An 18,172-nucleotide genomic window follows, 5' to 3' on the forward strand; every position below is an offset into this window, starting at 1 on the left:
ACAATTAAACGACCCAGAACGCGTGCTTCTTTTTCAGAAACTACATTGTGTTAAAGAAATAACATACGTGTATTCAGTGTAGTAGGTATTCCCATATTAAATTCTTATTATTTTGAAAAGTTTACTCTATGCTTTATTTTATAACGTTCGACTTTCAGTGATTCAAACAAAGGTAATGGAATTAGGTAAGTTTCAATCGAACTCCATTTTGGGCCATTGCCAAAACAATACACTCGACAACGTATTTCCTAGAGGATACGTACCTATACGCCATTATAAAATAACATAAAATTTATTTATATTCGCTTTAGATTGTTTATTTTATATGGTTACATTCCAACTTTTTATATTAAGAACTCTTGGGTTGTGGATCCGTGTCCATAAACATATTCTTGAGGTACTAGCAGAAACAAAAAAAGCCTTGTTTAACCACGTAAGTTATCAATTTTTAATTACCTATCGGGATCATCTGAAGTAATTACAAATTATTATCAAGGACTCTTCGGTCTTACAATAGCGTGTTGCGCTACAGAGAACTTATAAATAGAATAGAGGGTCTATGACGTCCAGACGAATTTTCACCAGCGCTAGGGATTTTTAAAGATGAAAAGCAACTGGGTTGCTAGATTTCAAGCATCGCATGAGTGGAATTGCTTGATGAGAAAAATCATTACCTCTGCTTTTAGCGATTAATTAAAATCCTAATTTATTGTTTCACGTTGCCTTGCAGATTATATTTCTCTATCGGGCGTAACATCTACATAAGTGCTATTCAAGAGCCTAATTTATAAAAACAGAAAAACGTGTTAGATCCTTTACAATTGTTTAAGGCTAGTTTTTACATATGACTACTTGAAAATGCTACTAAATATTCAAATTTCAGGTAGGTATCTAATACCTATATAAGTAGTTAGCCTTTCAACATTTTGAAAAACAGTTGGAATTGATACACAGTCTTGTATAATAAAATAAAATCACTTTTAACATTACTTCATCGTGTTTGACGTCCTTTTAAGTACGACGCATAACGTTTCCGATTATTTTTTTAAATCAATGCATCAATCTTCATTAGAGATATGAATATATATAGAAATGGTTTGTATTATCTGGAGGGCCTGAATTCATGAATCTAAACAACAATACTCATTTTATAATTATTCAACTTTGCATGCTTTAATATTCCGTTTGGCTTTTAATATGTCAATAATGGATTTCGAACATTAAATGCGAAATATCCGCAAATAATGAGGATTATACAAATTTTAATACATATTTAGCAAAAAACGTTAACTATTGAGGATGGATGTTTGCATAAAGGATTAGGTAGATATTAATTTTTGTCGACATTTTTCGACATTTGTAGATTACCATCGTGAAAATTTCACAGTACAGTCACTGGCACATTACTATGAGTTATGATAATACCACTATTACCGCAATGTCAATTATGAAATGGATTTAAATTATCTGATTTGGTGCCGCCACGGTTTCCCTTTAACGGAACTGGATAATACATTGGTCGCCAAATTGATACCATGGTATTAACTGAGTGATTTTACCGAAACATTCGTTTAATAGGTCCGCATGAAAATTTAATTCGATTCAATCATATATCACTGTATTACCTGAGCGCGATTGTAAAATAAAACCGCTGTTACTTAAATTGCATTATGAAAAAATAAATCCCATTCTGAGACTCCTTAGATGTAATATAATTAGCTAATAACGGAACAAACTAATTTTCATATGCGTTAGGTTAATGGATAAAGCACAATCGAATTAAGAGTGTCAACATAGCGTATAATACACTTAGCTTGAGTGTATAAAGCCGCGGCAATTTGTTAAAGTAAACCTAAAGAAACGTGAGATATGGATCAGCGTCGTAAATTACCACTATTAATGCAACCTTATAGCCACTATAATTACAATAACACTACTTTTAATTCACACAATAAAGATCTTGCCTAGTTAAAATATAAATTTGTTGATATTAACGACACGGTAAATAAGAAAAAGTTTAAATTACAAACAAATATTTTTGCCACACTGGAAATACCAGGAAATTTTTTAACTAAATAACCCATTGTTGGTTTTAGATCAACGCAAACGAAGCGGGTAGTATTAGAATAAATACTATAATGATAATTAATACCTTTATTGGAAAGTAGTTAACAAAACAAAAAAGAAGAAGCTGTTACATTCCATATGAACTTTGAAATTATCTACTTTCTCAATGTTTACAATTTTTTTTTTCTATTGTCATTTCAATGAAATCTTGCCAGGCAATGTCAAACAAATAATCATCGCAATCCTTAAAAACCTTAAAATCTCTCTTTTTATAGGGTGAGTAAAATTTAACATTGGACTGAAGCAGCTTTGAAAATAAATGGGAGTTGTCAGAGATTTTTTTCCAAATATGCCTCTTCGAAATACGAGTGATTTCCCAATAATAATGATTTATAAATTTTTGAATATCGTCAGTCAAAAACTTAGCGATTTTTCTACGATATTAACACGATCTTCCAATAATGCGCTATAACGCAAAATAAAAAATATCGAATAGAATTTACTGAGAATCTGACAAACACACTACGCGGGAAATATACGAAACATTTTTGCTTCACACTGGGTTGTAGGTATTACTTTTTTTTACTAAATTTCTGGAGCTGGTTGTTTAAGGTATTTGATATTATCACATATACCGGAAAATGTATACAAAATTTAGTTTGATTATCTCCGTTAGTAAAATGTAAAAAATTTTATTTTTTTAAATTTTGTCGCCTTTCATTTCGAAGAGAAAGCATTTTTGGTAAACTGTTCTTAAGAAAAAAAAAACATTTATTTTCAAAGGTACCGTGACACCCTTGATTCCGACGTTTAAATATATATAACTCATTCTGTATGTCAGTTAAAATATCATTTTAATATCACTTATCTGATAGAAAACGTATTTATTGCTTTAATGACATAGTTGTCTACCTTTTGTCCTGTAAATATCTTAATAGCGAAGAAGTGAATCGTAATATAAAAGTTAATTACGGATCACCCTATACAAATCACCCTGTGTGTGGAAATGAGGGGAGAAGGAGGGGAATTAAGTCATAATAAAGGTTGAATCGCCGACGATGAAATATCTCAAGGAAGCCGATGTAAGGGTGAGATAAAGAGTAGCTACATGTTAATCTAGCCTGCGGTCACCGTTTCGATTTGAGCTCCGTGATTCATTGGCCGCGGAAAATAAATTATCTTAGCTCATGACGAGCCGACACGCAGCTAGCAGGAAACTCCAATAAAAGCTTCATTTGCACAACAATGGCCGACCAAATTATTCAACTCTATGGTTCCAATGTACCGCTTTAACCTAACGATTGATTTGGAATTTTGCATGCGGCGACAAAGCCAAATACGCTTAGTGACAATCCACTTTCCATGAGTCGTTGGAGTACCATGTTTGTTATAGTTGTTTCGGCTCATTTTTAGGTATTTGTTTCTATTTTTAATGCGTACTGGTCCACGGAAACAAGTAATGTATCTGCTAAATGTGCTAAAATTTAGAGTACCTATAGTCTAATCTATTTTTAAAATTTCACTGGAAAAAGTAGCTACAGTAGGTACTTAAAAATAGTTTATTGATTGAACACGTCCTTACATTATTAAGCGTTTTTCTACATATTCCATCAAATAGTTGTATAGGTTAACAATACCTAAAAGTATTAATAATTTCGCGGAAATCTTTATACCTACCTAGGGGTGGGTAACGCTTTATAAATTCCGAAAAACGTCGTAACATGCCACCTAAGAAGTTTATTATACTTGTGTACTAGCCATTATAAATTACAATTCATTCACAAGTGTAGCGAAATGCGACTATGAAAAATTGTAGCACATACAAAATTCCCGTATCTATTTGTCACTACATTTTTTTTTTATTTTTGCAAATACCTACTACTCAATAACCAGAAAACATTTGATAAATATCGTATTTGAATATTTATTTGACCGATTTATACGAATAAAAATGCGTGTGTTGCATCATTATGACGCTGCATCGTATAAAACAATACGTCTGCAATTTGCAACAATTGGACGAGAGCTAAATTTGTATCTGACTGTGCATAAAATTGCAAACGCGCTGATCAGATAATGGACCGTTTGAAATTTGCGTAGATAAATTGAATAGCTTATTAGACGATTTTGTGGATCCGTCCAAAGCCAATATTTGCTTTTGTGAATCGGAATCCCCGATATTCTGTAAGTTGAACAGAACAAAATTTAATTAAAAATTCGCCGATACTATTTTCTCTTGTTGCAAACGGAAAATAAAACATAATTGAAAAGTATTCGATTAGTTTTTAGTATTTTATACCACATATTTGACAAAAATTCCTCAAGCTTTAACTGAACATCTATTGAAACATATAAATAATTTTAATATTAGTCATTTAGTGGTGAGTTTTGATGTGGTTAGTCCATTCACTAATGCGCTAGTAGATAACAAAAAGTCAAAGTCAAATGTAAATTTTATAACACGCTACAAAGAATTAGAACAGACATTTTGCGACTCGTGAATAAATCTAATATTTCAAATTAGAGTGCATAATTTACATTTTTGGCAGCGTAAAGTAACCTCTAGTATAAGTATCACTTTCAGTTAGTGAAATTAGTCCCAAACAAACCAAAAGCATTTTGTTTGAAAATCACAGCTATATACAATTCTTCAGAGGAAACTATTCTGTCACAGTTTTATAATTATCCAATTCAGTTTGTTATTCTTATTTTTATCTATTTATGCAAATAACGTTAATATGATTTTCGTAAAACGACAAATGAATTTGTAATAACTAAATAATACAATGTACGATGTACAATGCAATGACTGCATAAGATAGATTTTAAGCATAAATAAATAAATTTATTTTTAAAATGTGTCGATATTGGGGAATTTTATCAACTTGGCAACAGTGCGAGTCGAATCATTTGATGTAATTCTAAGACAGCTGACCTGATATATCTATAGATAATAGACTTTTTTTTTGTTGTTTTTTATGCCTATTAAAATGATATCGAATCAAACTTCTGACACAGTGTATACGTTATCCTGCAACAACTTAAACATTGAAATGAAATTAGGCCGACCTCCGGACGGAAGCAGCGACCGACATCCCTTAAAATATGTACCCCAGGGCGAAGTTATTCGCGGTTCGTATAAATACCTGTTGCTTGGTGATGTAAATAGGCTTATTGAGTATCATCCATGTGACTGTCTCATGGCAAGCCGGCATCGTGGTGGATCCGTCGTACGTCATGTAATAGTCGGTCTCCGGGAGCAGCCCTCTTACTGATAACCGCTTTACCTCCACCTCATCTCCTGTTGACAGACGAGACAACTGGATATTATGTTGTTCTACAGGATCCCGCCCGTTGGACGGAATATGATTTGGTCGAGAGTTGGGGTAGATTTATTTCGTTCGTGTGGAATTAACAGGAATTACTAACTTGATGAGGGGTGGGTGATAATTGTTAATGAATTCCTTTTTGTTTTGAATTTCTCGCCTTCAATTCAGGTCACGAAATTATCACCATTTAAAGATTATTATCCTTGCAACTAAACTACTTGCCCGTCTGATTTGTAATCACTTAAACGCGGAAAACTAATTTGTTTAAGAAAATGTTTTCCTTTCAAACTAATGAAACAAAAACGTATTCAGAAAATCAAAATCAATGCGCCTTCAGAGCAAGAGAGGCATCGTTAATTATTTATTAAATTATAAACACGAAGTTTGCAAGAAACTCCAGGCTATGTCTATACCTATTAGGTAGATTAAACTTTAATCTAGTTATAAACATACTTGATGTACCTTAAGATCTGTAGACTACGGGATATTTCTGTATACTGCCATTCTTAAAGGTAATACCTCGGGTAATACCAATATTCTATTAATATTACTAAGATGTGTCAAGGAATTACAAAGTACATACGGGTTTAAACCCTTAAAATTTTCTCTACCTTTAAACTTAGTGGATCTTTTGTTTAGAGACAACACGTTCAAACAAACTATGCATTTATCTACTCACCTCCGTATCTAATTTTATCTAATTGATCTGTTAGTATCCTAAGTTCTGGGTTTGACAAGTCTCCCAACTGAAATAGAAAGTAGTAGATTAAAATAAAGCAGCATAAATATCAAAGACAAATGTAACGGTTGCTTATTCTTAGAATTGAAACACGTAATTTGCAGTTTTTTTCTCCGGAAAAATGATAACAGGTGGATCAAAATGGTAAAAATGAATGAAGTTAATTTTATATCCAGGAAAAGTAGCTGTCGCTCCCTTTCCTTTAAAATTCCGGCGTTCCGTTTTGGGTAAACCAATTATTTGTATGTCTTCCTTGGGAGCGGGAAATCCGTAAAATTAGCCATAAATATTCCGAAACCGTCCCCTCCCCTGTATTTAAATAACAGTGAATATACAAGGTCTAATTTGTAATCGCCAAAAATCGCCATAAAATTACGATACACTTTGGCGTCTCCTGAACCAGCGAGAGCAGCAAGAGAGACATAAAAGAAAAGTGGATGAAGGTGGTGCCAGTACACCCTCCTTGTTATGCAAATTGTATTGTAGTCCAACTTTTAAAACACTCTTTAAGCCACCGAGTAATCATGCAAATTTCGTCGTGTACCTTTATTATAATTGCATTTTTCACTACAGCAGCCGCAAAGACTGCCTGTCTCCTATCTCATGTATGATACATGGCGTTTCCTGAATTTAAATTAACCCTTTGCTTTAGATAACACATTTCTTAGGCTAGGTTATTACATTCACCCCCAGATATGATTTATAAGTTAGAGACGGCATGAACTGCAATTAATTCCGCTGTGAAAAATAAGATTGTATTAACGATAGAATTGAATTACAAAAGCCACATTTCTTCTGTGACTGCTACTATGTAACCACTACGTCCCGATTACTTTAACTTCACAGTGGTCCTCAGTATGCTACTAAAGATTTATTTAAATTTTTTTATAGAAAACAATAGTTCATTCTAGAATAATTCTGCCAGTGTGTAATGGCATTTTGTAATTTAGTACGAAAACGATTATTTCTTGTATTCTATGTACAGGTGTATTAAGTACTGGTGGTCGTAACTCCACCGCTCACCTACTATTGAGAAAATTAGTTCCATTCACCTTAGAGTTATTGAACCAGCCCTTCCCTCGCAGCACGGCTACAACTAGTGACGATCGATAGTATACTTGTATAACACATTGGAATCATCAATGTGGTTGGTACGAAATACTTAATGCATGCCTGTTACGAAATTGCCAGTATAATTAATTTTATAATTAATCTCACCGCCGACACTGAATCGAATCATATAATGGCTGTAATATGTGCTGCGTGGTAAAATAATCAGATAACCAATAAGTGTAAAATTGGGCGCACGACACTAACCCGTAGGTGCTACATATTGTTGCTTGAAAAGCGGTTTTCGTAAATTACTAATAGTCGTTAAAAGGCAAAATAAAAGTAAGGGTCTGGTTCTATGACAAACGATCTAGACAAACTTCCTACTTAATATTTGGGGAAAATGTATGTATTTTTTAAACATCTCTAGTGAGAATAAATTAATAAATTTTATTTTACGTGAATGACGTCATTAAGTGAAAAATTAGAAACACGGGATGGCTCAACTAACTGTTAGCTATTTAATTACAAACTTATTTGTCTGACGATATTTGTTAAAATAACTTTTTTAATTTATAAACTAGTAATATGTACTTAGAAGAAAAAAGCACAAGCTACCAATTTTGACAAAGGTTTTAAGATAATTTGATTAGAGTATCCGATAGTAAATTAACTAAGAGGATATTTTAATTAAACTATATTTTCCATTTTTACGCTTGAACAACATAATATTTAACTATGTATATGTATGTGTTTTTAACTGTGAGACATTTACATTTGTTAACGTTGCACAGAAACGTTAGAAAAAAATATATCATTGTTTGAATACCGGTGTTCAGTTTTCTCGATATATTGGCACTTTTTTATTAAATGGGATTGGCAAATATTTATTTAAACACCCTGTACAATAGTCTCACCTTAATGTTTAATATAAATAATTATAGTAATAATCCATATCCATTCTGATGTTAATTTAATTAATATAATATGTACATACATTATAGAATCGACCAAAAGAAGCAAAATCAATTATCCCTGCCATTATAAGTCACTCTTAATTTTTCGGGTGCTCATATCGCAGAACACTAAAAGGCCGTATTGCTTTATACATATCCTAATAGCGATTATGCTCGTAAAAGCAGACAGCTGATGAAATACAAACTGCAAACGAAGTACGCCGGTGAAAACGGTGCTGGTTTGAGCTGACAACAGTTAAAACTCTATAAAAAAAACTCATTTCAAAATTAATTACGCAATTTTAATTAGTTTCACCTCCGCCGTTCTGATGAATCTGTAACGACGACAAAGTTCATTATAAATACGCGACACTTGAACTTCCACTTCTCTTGTGTTAACTACCACTGAAATACACCTAAGTTATAATTAAATCCACTGATACCCTCCCATAATTTATGGTAAGACTTTGCAGTGTACACACAAATTTCCGAAATGAATAATAGTCTTGCACAAATCATATTACTGAAGTAACATCATTAAAAGTTGGTTGGCGTTAATAATTTAACGCGCATCTAGACAGCGTGAGGGGGAACCGTGTGGAAAAATTACTCAGTTGTCTAGAAAATTGTTACCCTATACCGTACTAACAGAAAGAATGACGTTTCTGTAAGCGCAAAAATATTCAAATAAAAAAATTGCCTATTATACACATTCCAAAAATCAAAAACTAGCGTTTTTGTATAAATAAAAATATATTTTTTATGAATTAACCGTTTTCTGTTAGTTCATAAATCCAGCGCTATAGATTGGAATAAAGGAGAGGGACTAACAAAAATGCTTTTCATCACACCAGTCTAAACAAAAAAACACTAATGATCAGGATTTTTATCGTAACTCCGATCGTAAATTAAAATAATTTTATTTTTCCCTCTATTCTCTATGTATATGTATCTACAACATTCAGGAATAACCACTCTTATAATCCGTAATCACGAGGAAGCTACAAACTTCTACTTCAACTAATCAATTTGAGGTCATCTCTGTTTCCTCTCCGTTGTCAGTTTGTCATCCTTATTTCAAATTTCGTCTTTGCAGCGCAAAATCCACAAGCATTATCAAATAGTATACACCCGCGCATGCGTAATAAATACAGTATGTAAACCATCAGCAAAGCTATTCGTGGAATTTGAAACAAATAATAGTTGAAAAAGTACCATCCTTCACGCGGAATCGAACAGTCAACCTCGAGTTAGTAGAACGAAACGCAACCCTCTGTACCATGATCATGGAGTATGGTATGGTTAGATATGTGGTATGGGTATGATTTGATATCAATGCTTATAATATACGTAATAATTAACAAATTGACAGTTTTTATTTATTAAAGCTTCCAGTTACTTACTGAACAAGTAGGTAGGTACAGATAATCTGCTCTGCGGAATCTAAATAAAAAAATATCAGCTATTTACAGCCCTCGTTGTGTAATATACTATTCGTTTAGTTAAATATGTACAATATTCTACTTGTTACACTTGACGGTAGTTGTGAAGTTTTCTGAGTTCAACGGGGGTTTGTAATTAAATAATAAATTGCAGGCTAATACGATATATACACCAGATTCCAGTTTAAACAATTGAAATGCGGGAATATAGTGGTAGTTTACAAATTGGTGTTTGCTCTGCGACTCGTAAATGTTTACTCCGTAAACATTAAGGACTGCAAAAGACCGTTATTTAAACAGAAAAACGTTTAATTTAAGACCCACCAGTGACATTTTGTCAATATTGTTTCTTGTTTCTTTGTACCTTTTATTAAAAAAAAAAAACGTTTCGTACCGCAATCTGTCAGTAGTGGCATACTAAAATTATTGATTCACATAAAAAAATACTCATATTACTAGTTGAAAATGTTGAATGATTTTCATTAGGTATCGGTATTCTGTTAATGTTAAAATTTATATCATCTAAATATCCTAATTTAAAATTTCTTCTTCTACTAATTTCAAGATGAGATCTAATATAACAACACATTATCTTGCGAAACTAGATACAGAAATTTTATTCCGTTTGCCCCATTTCTTACAGTAACTTGATAATATACATGTGGTTGTTCTGTTTCTGGAAGTAGATCGTCTAGTTAGTAAGCTACATTATTACTTTTCTTAGTTAATTAACTTGATTTTATCAAGTACTGTACATAATTTCTAATTCTAAGCAGTACGTATATTTCCTGACTTGGATGCGAAAAAGAGATGGAAATGTCAAATATCATTTGTGAGAAAAGAACAACATTACCGTTGGTTTTAAATAAAATAGAGACCTCGATCAAAGATAGATAATCTACTAAGGTAAAGTAAAAAACAAATATGGAAATTAATCCAGCGACATCAAAACTGAATGTTTTATCTCTGTACCTATTTTACTGGAACATATGTTTCAATAATTGCAGGTTTTAAACTTGAGCTCTAAAACGGAAGTTACATTAATTTAATAGGATTAGAGAAATCGAATAATATCCAGTGATTGCTGGGATACATCCATTTCCACTGCTGCCTCCCAATAGCATTAAAAATCAAAAATCATCGGAACAGTTTAATAACTCTGAATGAAATATAGCTGCACATATAAAATTTATTATGAAAAAGGGATCGATTATTCGGACGGAGCTGGATGGAATTGATTATGTGGCACAAAATAGTTCGTGCCTGATAGAGATGTAATGTGGATTACAGCTTTATATCTGCTTTAGGACCGCATTTAATTACTTTAGAGTCCCTGGAGAAAAGAAGTTACAGACGGTAAACAATCCGGTGGATCGATATTTATTTAACTACTCCTTATTTTAACTGGATTTAATTATTTTACGGGAATGTACGCCAGTGGGACGACATTGACAGGATTTTGTATAATAATAGAACAATAATAGTCTTGTGTGCTTAATTAGAAAGTTATGTCAACAATTTCTTCTAACAAAAGGGATGCTTAGTTTTCAGGAATTTTCAGTGGAAAATATTGTAGATACTGTGAACAATAAAAACTTTCAAATATAAAATAGGTACCGAAAATATTTTAGTGTTAGCTACACCATAAAAAAGATTTAAAGATTTGATTTTGAAGAAGGTGATTTCATCATAGTCACGTTAATATTTCGATATTCGATGGGTTATTATTTTCTTGCGTAGTGTTTTGTTTGTAGATAAAAACTCACCTGCAGCAGCAGAGAAATGACGACGATTCCCTGGGCTTTGTGCAGCGCTTCGGAGAAGTTCGAGTAGAGTTGCGAATTGAAGCCGAAAATCTGTATCTGAAACAAAACGGAATGTACAGAATGCGTCTTTTCATTTTCGCCGACTGGCCCAATCATCGCTTTATTGCTTTGGCGCTCATCGAATTTTCCGCCCCTGGCTGAGATTTTATTTTATCATCGCACGCCCTCCCGTTTAAGCACCTGATTTCTAATAAAGGGACGGAAATAACCATAATCAAATAATTTTTAATTAAAATACACCGGGGAGGATATACCCACTACCTTTTATGGAACACCTTTTACGCTTTTAATAGAAATTGTTCGTTACTACGTCCTCTGTTATGAATCGAACATTGCATTCTGTGAATTGCTCGTCTTTTGTCGGCGAAATATAATTTTCATAGAGTTCATACAATTACTTTTCGTTGTTACAATACGCCATAATTAAATTTTAACAAGACTTCTTTCAAACAATATCATTTCGTCTAGGACTACACTAGTCATGTACTCATAATACCTACAGATTAGTAAGTCGCTCTCTGCCAGTAAGTACAGTGCAATACAAAATTTTAAGGAAGGTCACGAATCTCCTAGACTTCTGCACTTATCATGACGTGTTCCAAAAATGATTATGTATTACAGCACTAATTTGTCAGTGACAAACTGAATAATTTTCTCTTTGAGAAACGCGTTAAATGTGTGAGCATTCTTAATTTATATCTTGGAGGAATGTTTCTTTTTGAAAAATTTAAATTCACCTTTTTTAGGTGAAAATTACTGTGTAAGGAATCCAGAAAATCTTAATTATTTCAAGGCATTCCAAGATGTAAAGATGTGATTTTTTAATTAAAATCTCATTCACGGAAGTCCCCTTCTGTTTTGTAATAATTAAAATGATATAGCCAAAAGGGACACATTTTTTTTTGAAAAAAGTTTAAATTATAAACAGCCATACATACCTAACTACAGAATTATTACCACACTTTTGTTTTATATAAAAAGAGTAATAATATGTAAATACCATCTATTAATATACAACTAATAGTAGAAATGTACGATTGTAAGTAATGAATTAAGTTAAACAAGATATTTCACTTTGTGTCGTCTCAATGGAATTAGAAGTAACCAATCGAATTCATCACCCTGATAAAATTAGGGGTACATGTATGTAAATAGATACAAATCTCCTATTTCACAACAAATAGATGCTAATAGTTTAATCCATGAAAAACATTTCATTATCCTTCCATGAATAGAAATTAATTTATGTCGAAATTGAATTCGGCGCCGTCCAAGATTTATATTAATGAAATTTCAGCGGTTAAATATGAGGAGATTGTATTTGCATTTCATCTTGCGGGCATAAATTATCAGATCCCGTACCTTTACAGGAAAGTAAAGGCAACAACCGCAGCAGAAAGCAATATAGAGCTTGAGGCTGTCGAAGTTCAATTCTTTCGAGATTAAAGGCCGCATAAAATATTTCAATATTTCAAGTTTTTATGTTACTATAAAGGAATGCAATTATTTACGGAACATAAGCATGTACATTTAAATAGAAACAGAATAATTAATATATTCTGAAACACTACTTAATTTATACATATAGGTATAATTCCAAATTCCAAGATTTCGAAAATCGTTAATTTGTTTTGGTTAGTTCTTGCGAAGTAATTTATTTAGTGATTTCTTTTGCAGAGCACTTTGTTTTTTTGTGTGCTTTAGGTGAATCACTTGGGATTTCGAGACATCTATAAGGCGAGACCTGCTGTCACATATAAATCTGGTTTCTTTTGTTAACAAAAGACCTCGGGAAACCCTACTCGTATCTAGTTAAGTTTTGATTCTTTTACCGAACTAAATTTCGAACAATGCAAAAGCTACTTGGAGGTTAAAGGAACTTTTAAAATTTGCAAATATCTTAAAATAATTTATGATTTTCATATATCTACATAAAAGTACATTAGGATATAAACATACGCCATTAGAATATAAATCAGATAGAAAAAAAAATATCTTAAAAATATTTTCATCCATTTTCATTCAAAAAGTTAATGTGATTTACACAACTATTATTCAGTTAAATAAATCATGAAATTCTGTTTCTTTTTTATCCTCAATAAAATGAGATTACTCTTTATAATTTGATACTTCGTCCAATATAGGTAACGCATACTCCTTAAAACTGACCACCGTGTATAGATCACAACAAACTTGCAACCTAATTTTTCAAAATATGAATAAATGATCATCCTAACTAAGCTAGTTATTTAAACTTTGCCGCGAAACTTGGGAACACCAAGTCCCGGGGAAGTTGTTTAGAAGAAAAATAAATTCTACTTAATTTTGTTTTAAATGTTATCTTTCCTTGAACGAAAAATCTTCAAATTCGTAATTAATTTGCAGCCGCTTTACTCGAGAGCCCCGAAACACACCTACTCGAAAGAGCGTAGCCGTGATTTTCTCCGGAAAAGTTTCGTAGCCCGGTTTACTGTTCCGGGGGAGTCTCCACTCGCGACGATGTTCACACAACGGGCAAATATTATGATTACTTTAGCCTGACTCAATATTCGATTTCATATTTGACGACTTTCCGCCTTCGCAGGTCAAAATCAAATGTCTATAGCGTTCGGAAGAACAAATCCCGTATATTACGATTGATTGTGCAGAAGAGGGTTTCCAGCTACGACCTGGCGCGAGAAAAACTTTCCAAGACAATGTGTAAGAGTTTAGTTTGTTATGTTTTCATCTCCACTTTGTATAATAAAATAGAATAGGTTTGTATTTGTTTAGCATTTTCCTCGCATCTCATTGAAATACACAGAATGTGTATCTCTTCTTCTTTTTCTTTCTTTACAAATGTTCCTAACAATAATTTCTTGAATGCTTAACAGAATTCGTTTTCAGCATATGAAAAAAAAAGTTTCACAAGGTGGTTTCACTGTATTAAAAGCACAATATTCTTTTAAATGTAAAGTTAAGTAAGAACTTGGTATTGTAATGATCTGAAGAAGACAATATGGAGTGGTTATGTCAATTTTTCCGAAAAATTAAGAATCATTTTGTAGCTACAAAACGATACAACGATAAAGGAATCGCAAAACAACTGCCCAGACGCTACAACCATCCCAACAGGATGCACACCTTTATCGAAGTATCAACAACACATTTTTGCCTTTGAAAATGATAATATTGATTTGGAGTTGTAAGAAACTTAATACCTATTAGCGCCATTGCCGCATTTCATATTTCCCACACGGCCCGAATTACCAAGTTTGATGGATTGATTACACATTTAAATTAGATCCGAACGGCGGTTAGCACAACAATCGGCAAGTAGTGTTTATCGGACAGAATTGGTCCAGAGATCGAACTGTATAAAGGGCCAAACGGCGTCGCTAAGTATTTGCGGCCACACCTAAAGTTAAATATCGCGATTAACTGTAATCTGCTTGGTGGGATAGTTAGCAGCGTACAACACTAATGGCTCTCCGTGGCTTCCAACAACAAACAGCAACTGCTGTACCAACTTAATGCATTTGTATCTATTTACATCTAACAGATGTGCCTGGGGAACTTATTACTTGTTCGCGCCCTATAGACGATTAATTCTGCGGCTCTGTCTGCCGTGTCTCTCCTCGAAGAGGCCGTTCTGTCCCCTTTGCTCGGCATCTTCAAGACGATATTCCAAAAAATTACTATATTTGCACTAGATTTGAATTTGAATTGAATTTTTACTTAATAACGATACAAGGCTTATTTTTTAGGGTCTAATAATTTTTCAGAGAATTGCCGTTTCAACTAATTATGGATAAATAGTCATTGACGTAGGGGTTACGATACACGAAATAGCGCTGACCTCCTCTTATCTACGGCACTGGCAACTGAAATATAGGATTACTAAGATACGTTTATAAGTTCTAAACGTGAAATCCTATAAAAATTTGTGAAACTAGTATTATGCGTTCTTGAAATACGTGAAAAAAATGTTTCCCCTACCTCGAAATCGGTGTGTCTCAAGACAAGGTTAATATAAACTTGTTTGATAATTTTTTACTTTAAAAGATGTCCATTTAAACTTTGTACACTTCCTCGTGGAACACCTTGTATACACGATACAGTAATGGAGCAAATATTCATCATCGATCTTTACTCGTTTGCAAATTGCTTCATTGAAGTGTAAACTTTACTACAAAAAACATATCCAGAAAGACAATGACATGACATTTCTAGTCTAATTTTTAGTGTTTTGAAATTTTGGGAATATAATTAGCAAATAGCTTCGGATTTAACTCGTATAAATGTTCAAAACAACTTTGAAACCAACCCGGTTCTATTTCGGCCGGCCTTGCAGACCAGAAGTGTTTGGTAACGATTTAGAGGGGACCCCATTATTATTACTAGATATCAATATCCTTTGTGCCCCGAAGACAAAAAGGCATTTATTTCAGGCGCGTACACTCCAAGGCCCCGGCATGAAGTGATATTAGTTATCTGCCGGTTGCAAATGAAAACGTATATGCGCAAAAACAAAGCAACATCTCTCAAAGCCGAAATAATAAGGCTTATAAATGCGATTTAAACTTTAAACAATGACAAAATAACAAAGAACTTTCACGTCAGTAATTCCAGAAAGACTGTGGCAGCCTGCATTCTAATGCCGCTATTCACATGGAGTGCATACTCCACGAACATTAATTAAATGTGGTTATCTGCAAGATTCCAATTGCGGCCATAAGGCCACAAATATCAATTAAGGATGCACGGGCTCGGTCATAACTCACATTACTGTTTCACTTACTCCAAGATCGCGTTTTGCGTTTATTGTACGTAGGCCCCACCGAAATTTCCACTTCCTATTTAATCACTGCGGAGTAATTGAATTTAATCTTCACAATATAGTACACAGGCACTCTAGTTTTAAGGACGATACCGACTAATTTACTTGAAATCGTCTATATGGGTACGTCAAGCAATAATTATTATTGGTTTATTGAATGAATGCCATAATTATGGCATGTTGCTACTTATAACTTCACGTGTAATAAATCATATTCGCAGCAATATTAAAAGATGTTATATATAGCAACCAGTGGCGGTTTTACCATAAGAGCTGCTTTTATGTATTTAATCATATTAAATATCAAGGAAATATTTAAAGAATCCAAATGTACTCGCGCTAAAATAAATCTAGGAGCTTATATTATTATTTATTACGACGCAAGTTACGCCCCTCAATATATGCAACCTCATATACAAAATGTGTGCACAGCGAACACTTAGACGCATCCTTTGTTTTTATTGGCTAATCAGTACACGAATATATGGCTGTGGCTTATGTGGCTGTGGCTGCAACAACACAACGACAGTCGACAGCCACTACTGCAGTAATATTTCGTACGTGGTATGTGCTGGTTTATTTTTGGGAGCGGCACGTGTGAATATTTTCGTTTAGGCGTCCACCGATATTATAGTTATTAAAATGAATAGTGTTTCGTTTTTACAAAAAACTATTTGGTTCTCTGCCTTATATAAAAGGATAAACTAAAAATAAAAGCCAATACCACAATTAAATATTGAAGTTAGTGGAACAAGCCGAAGTAAAAGTTATAAAAGACAATTTAACAATAATGTATACACAAAAACAGAGTGGGTGTGCGGGTGTGATATAAAAAATGTACTGTTTTGTTTTCCGTGCTTACTTTTCGGTGGGGATAAGCATGTCGAATGAGGTTAACTTGGCTCTATTAGGTAAAATAAACATAAGAAGTCAGTTAGATTCTGCATATTGGGATAATATACGGAAACACAATAACCAGGTAACGAAATATCGTTATTTATTATCTTAAATCATAGATTGCATAAAATTTTGCGAAGGTTTCGAATTAGCACTTCGCAGACACGACGAGACAGAAAATTCGGACAACCCTGATGTGTTTCGTGGACTCATAAATTTTAGTACAGATCTTGACGACATATTAAAAGAACATCTAGCCACATGGGTATGACCAGGATTTTCTGTGATTGTACCGGGAATTAGCCGTATAACTCCCGGAATATAATATATACCTATATAAAAAAAGATAAAGAAAAAATCATAACACGGCGAGGAAAATTAAAATTCGTTGAATCATTGTAAACTTCACAAACAATTTTTTTGTTTATAAACAATATTCAATAGTTTAATAAAATATATTTAGTTTGTTCCAATTTATTTATACCGTCAGTAAGTAATTCGTGAATAAATATTTCAAAAAGGTATCAATTTCAAAAATCGTTCCTGTGAATGTCTGTATTTTTGTATAAATGGATTGTTCCCTGAAATTCAGAAGTGCCAGGAAAACGCATGACCTTGAAAATTTTAAAAATTTTCGCGGTGTCATTTAGAAGCTCTCCGGGCACTTAATATCCCGGAATTGAATTCAACAAATGTGACAACCCTAAGCAGAACACATTCAGTCAATGTTCATGTGCCGCCACTGATAGCAACCCACCAAAAACTATAACTTCAAACCTCAAACTTTCTGTTTTCTATTTCCATTTATTGAAAGATTGGAAATACAGATTCGTTTTGTGGTTGCAGATTTCTGTTTAACAATTTCTCTAAATGACAAATGTTTTGCCACACCAACACGAGATGACCTCAGCGAATGCATACTCCGTACGCCCTATCCAATCAAATTCTCTTATTTATTTACTCATATGGCATGGCTATAACCATATGAGTAACTAAATAAGGGGGGTTTTATTCTGTGTTATGTCGGCAACAGCGGCAGAGCACGCC

General features: G+C 33.2%; 1 protein-coding gene across 6 annotated transcripts in view; it reads right to left on the reverse strand.

The window, feature by feature from the left end:
• The window catches only part of LOC108912306 (carbonic anhydrase-related protein 10), a 121,252-nt gene that overhangs the window by 5,851 nt on the left and 97,229 nt on the right, over window positions 1-18,172 (reverse strand). For all 6 annotated transcript variants that reach the window (XM_018717514.2, XM_018717516.2, XM_018717511.2 and 3 more), the window contains 3 exons: window positions 11,350-11,445; window positions 6,076-6,142; window positions 5,214-5,368 (listed from right to left, as the gene is read on the reverse strand). In XM_018717514.2, the coding sequence (XP_018573030.1) occupies window positions 5,214-5,368; window positions 6,076-6,142; window positions 11,350-11,445 (318 nt within the window). The remainder of the gene's footprint in view (window positions 1-5,213; window positions 5,369-6,075; window positions 6,143-11,349; window positions 11,446-18,172) is intronic.

Source organism: Anoplophora glabripennis, unplaced genomic scaffold (assembly GCF_000390285.2).
Source record: "Anoplophora glabripennis isolate ALB-LARVAE unplaced genomic scaffold, Agla_2.0 scaffold183, whole genome shotgun sequence".
NCBI classification, from domain to species: domain Eukaryota; kingdom Metazoa; phylum Arthropoda; class Insecta; order Coleoptera; family Cerambycidae; genus Anoplophora; species Anoplophora glabripennis.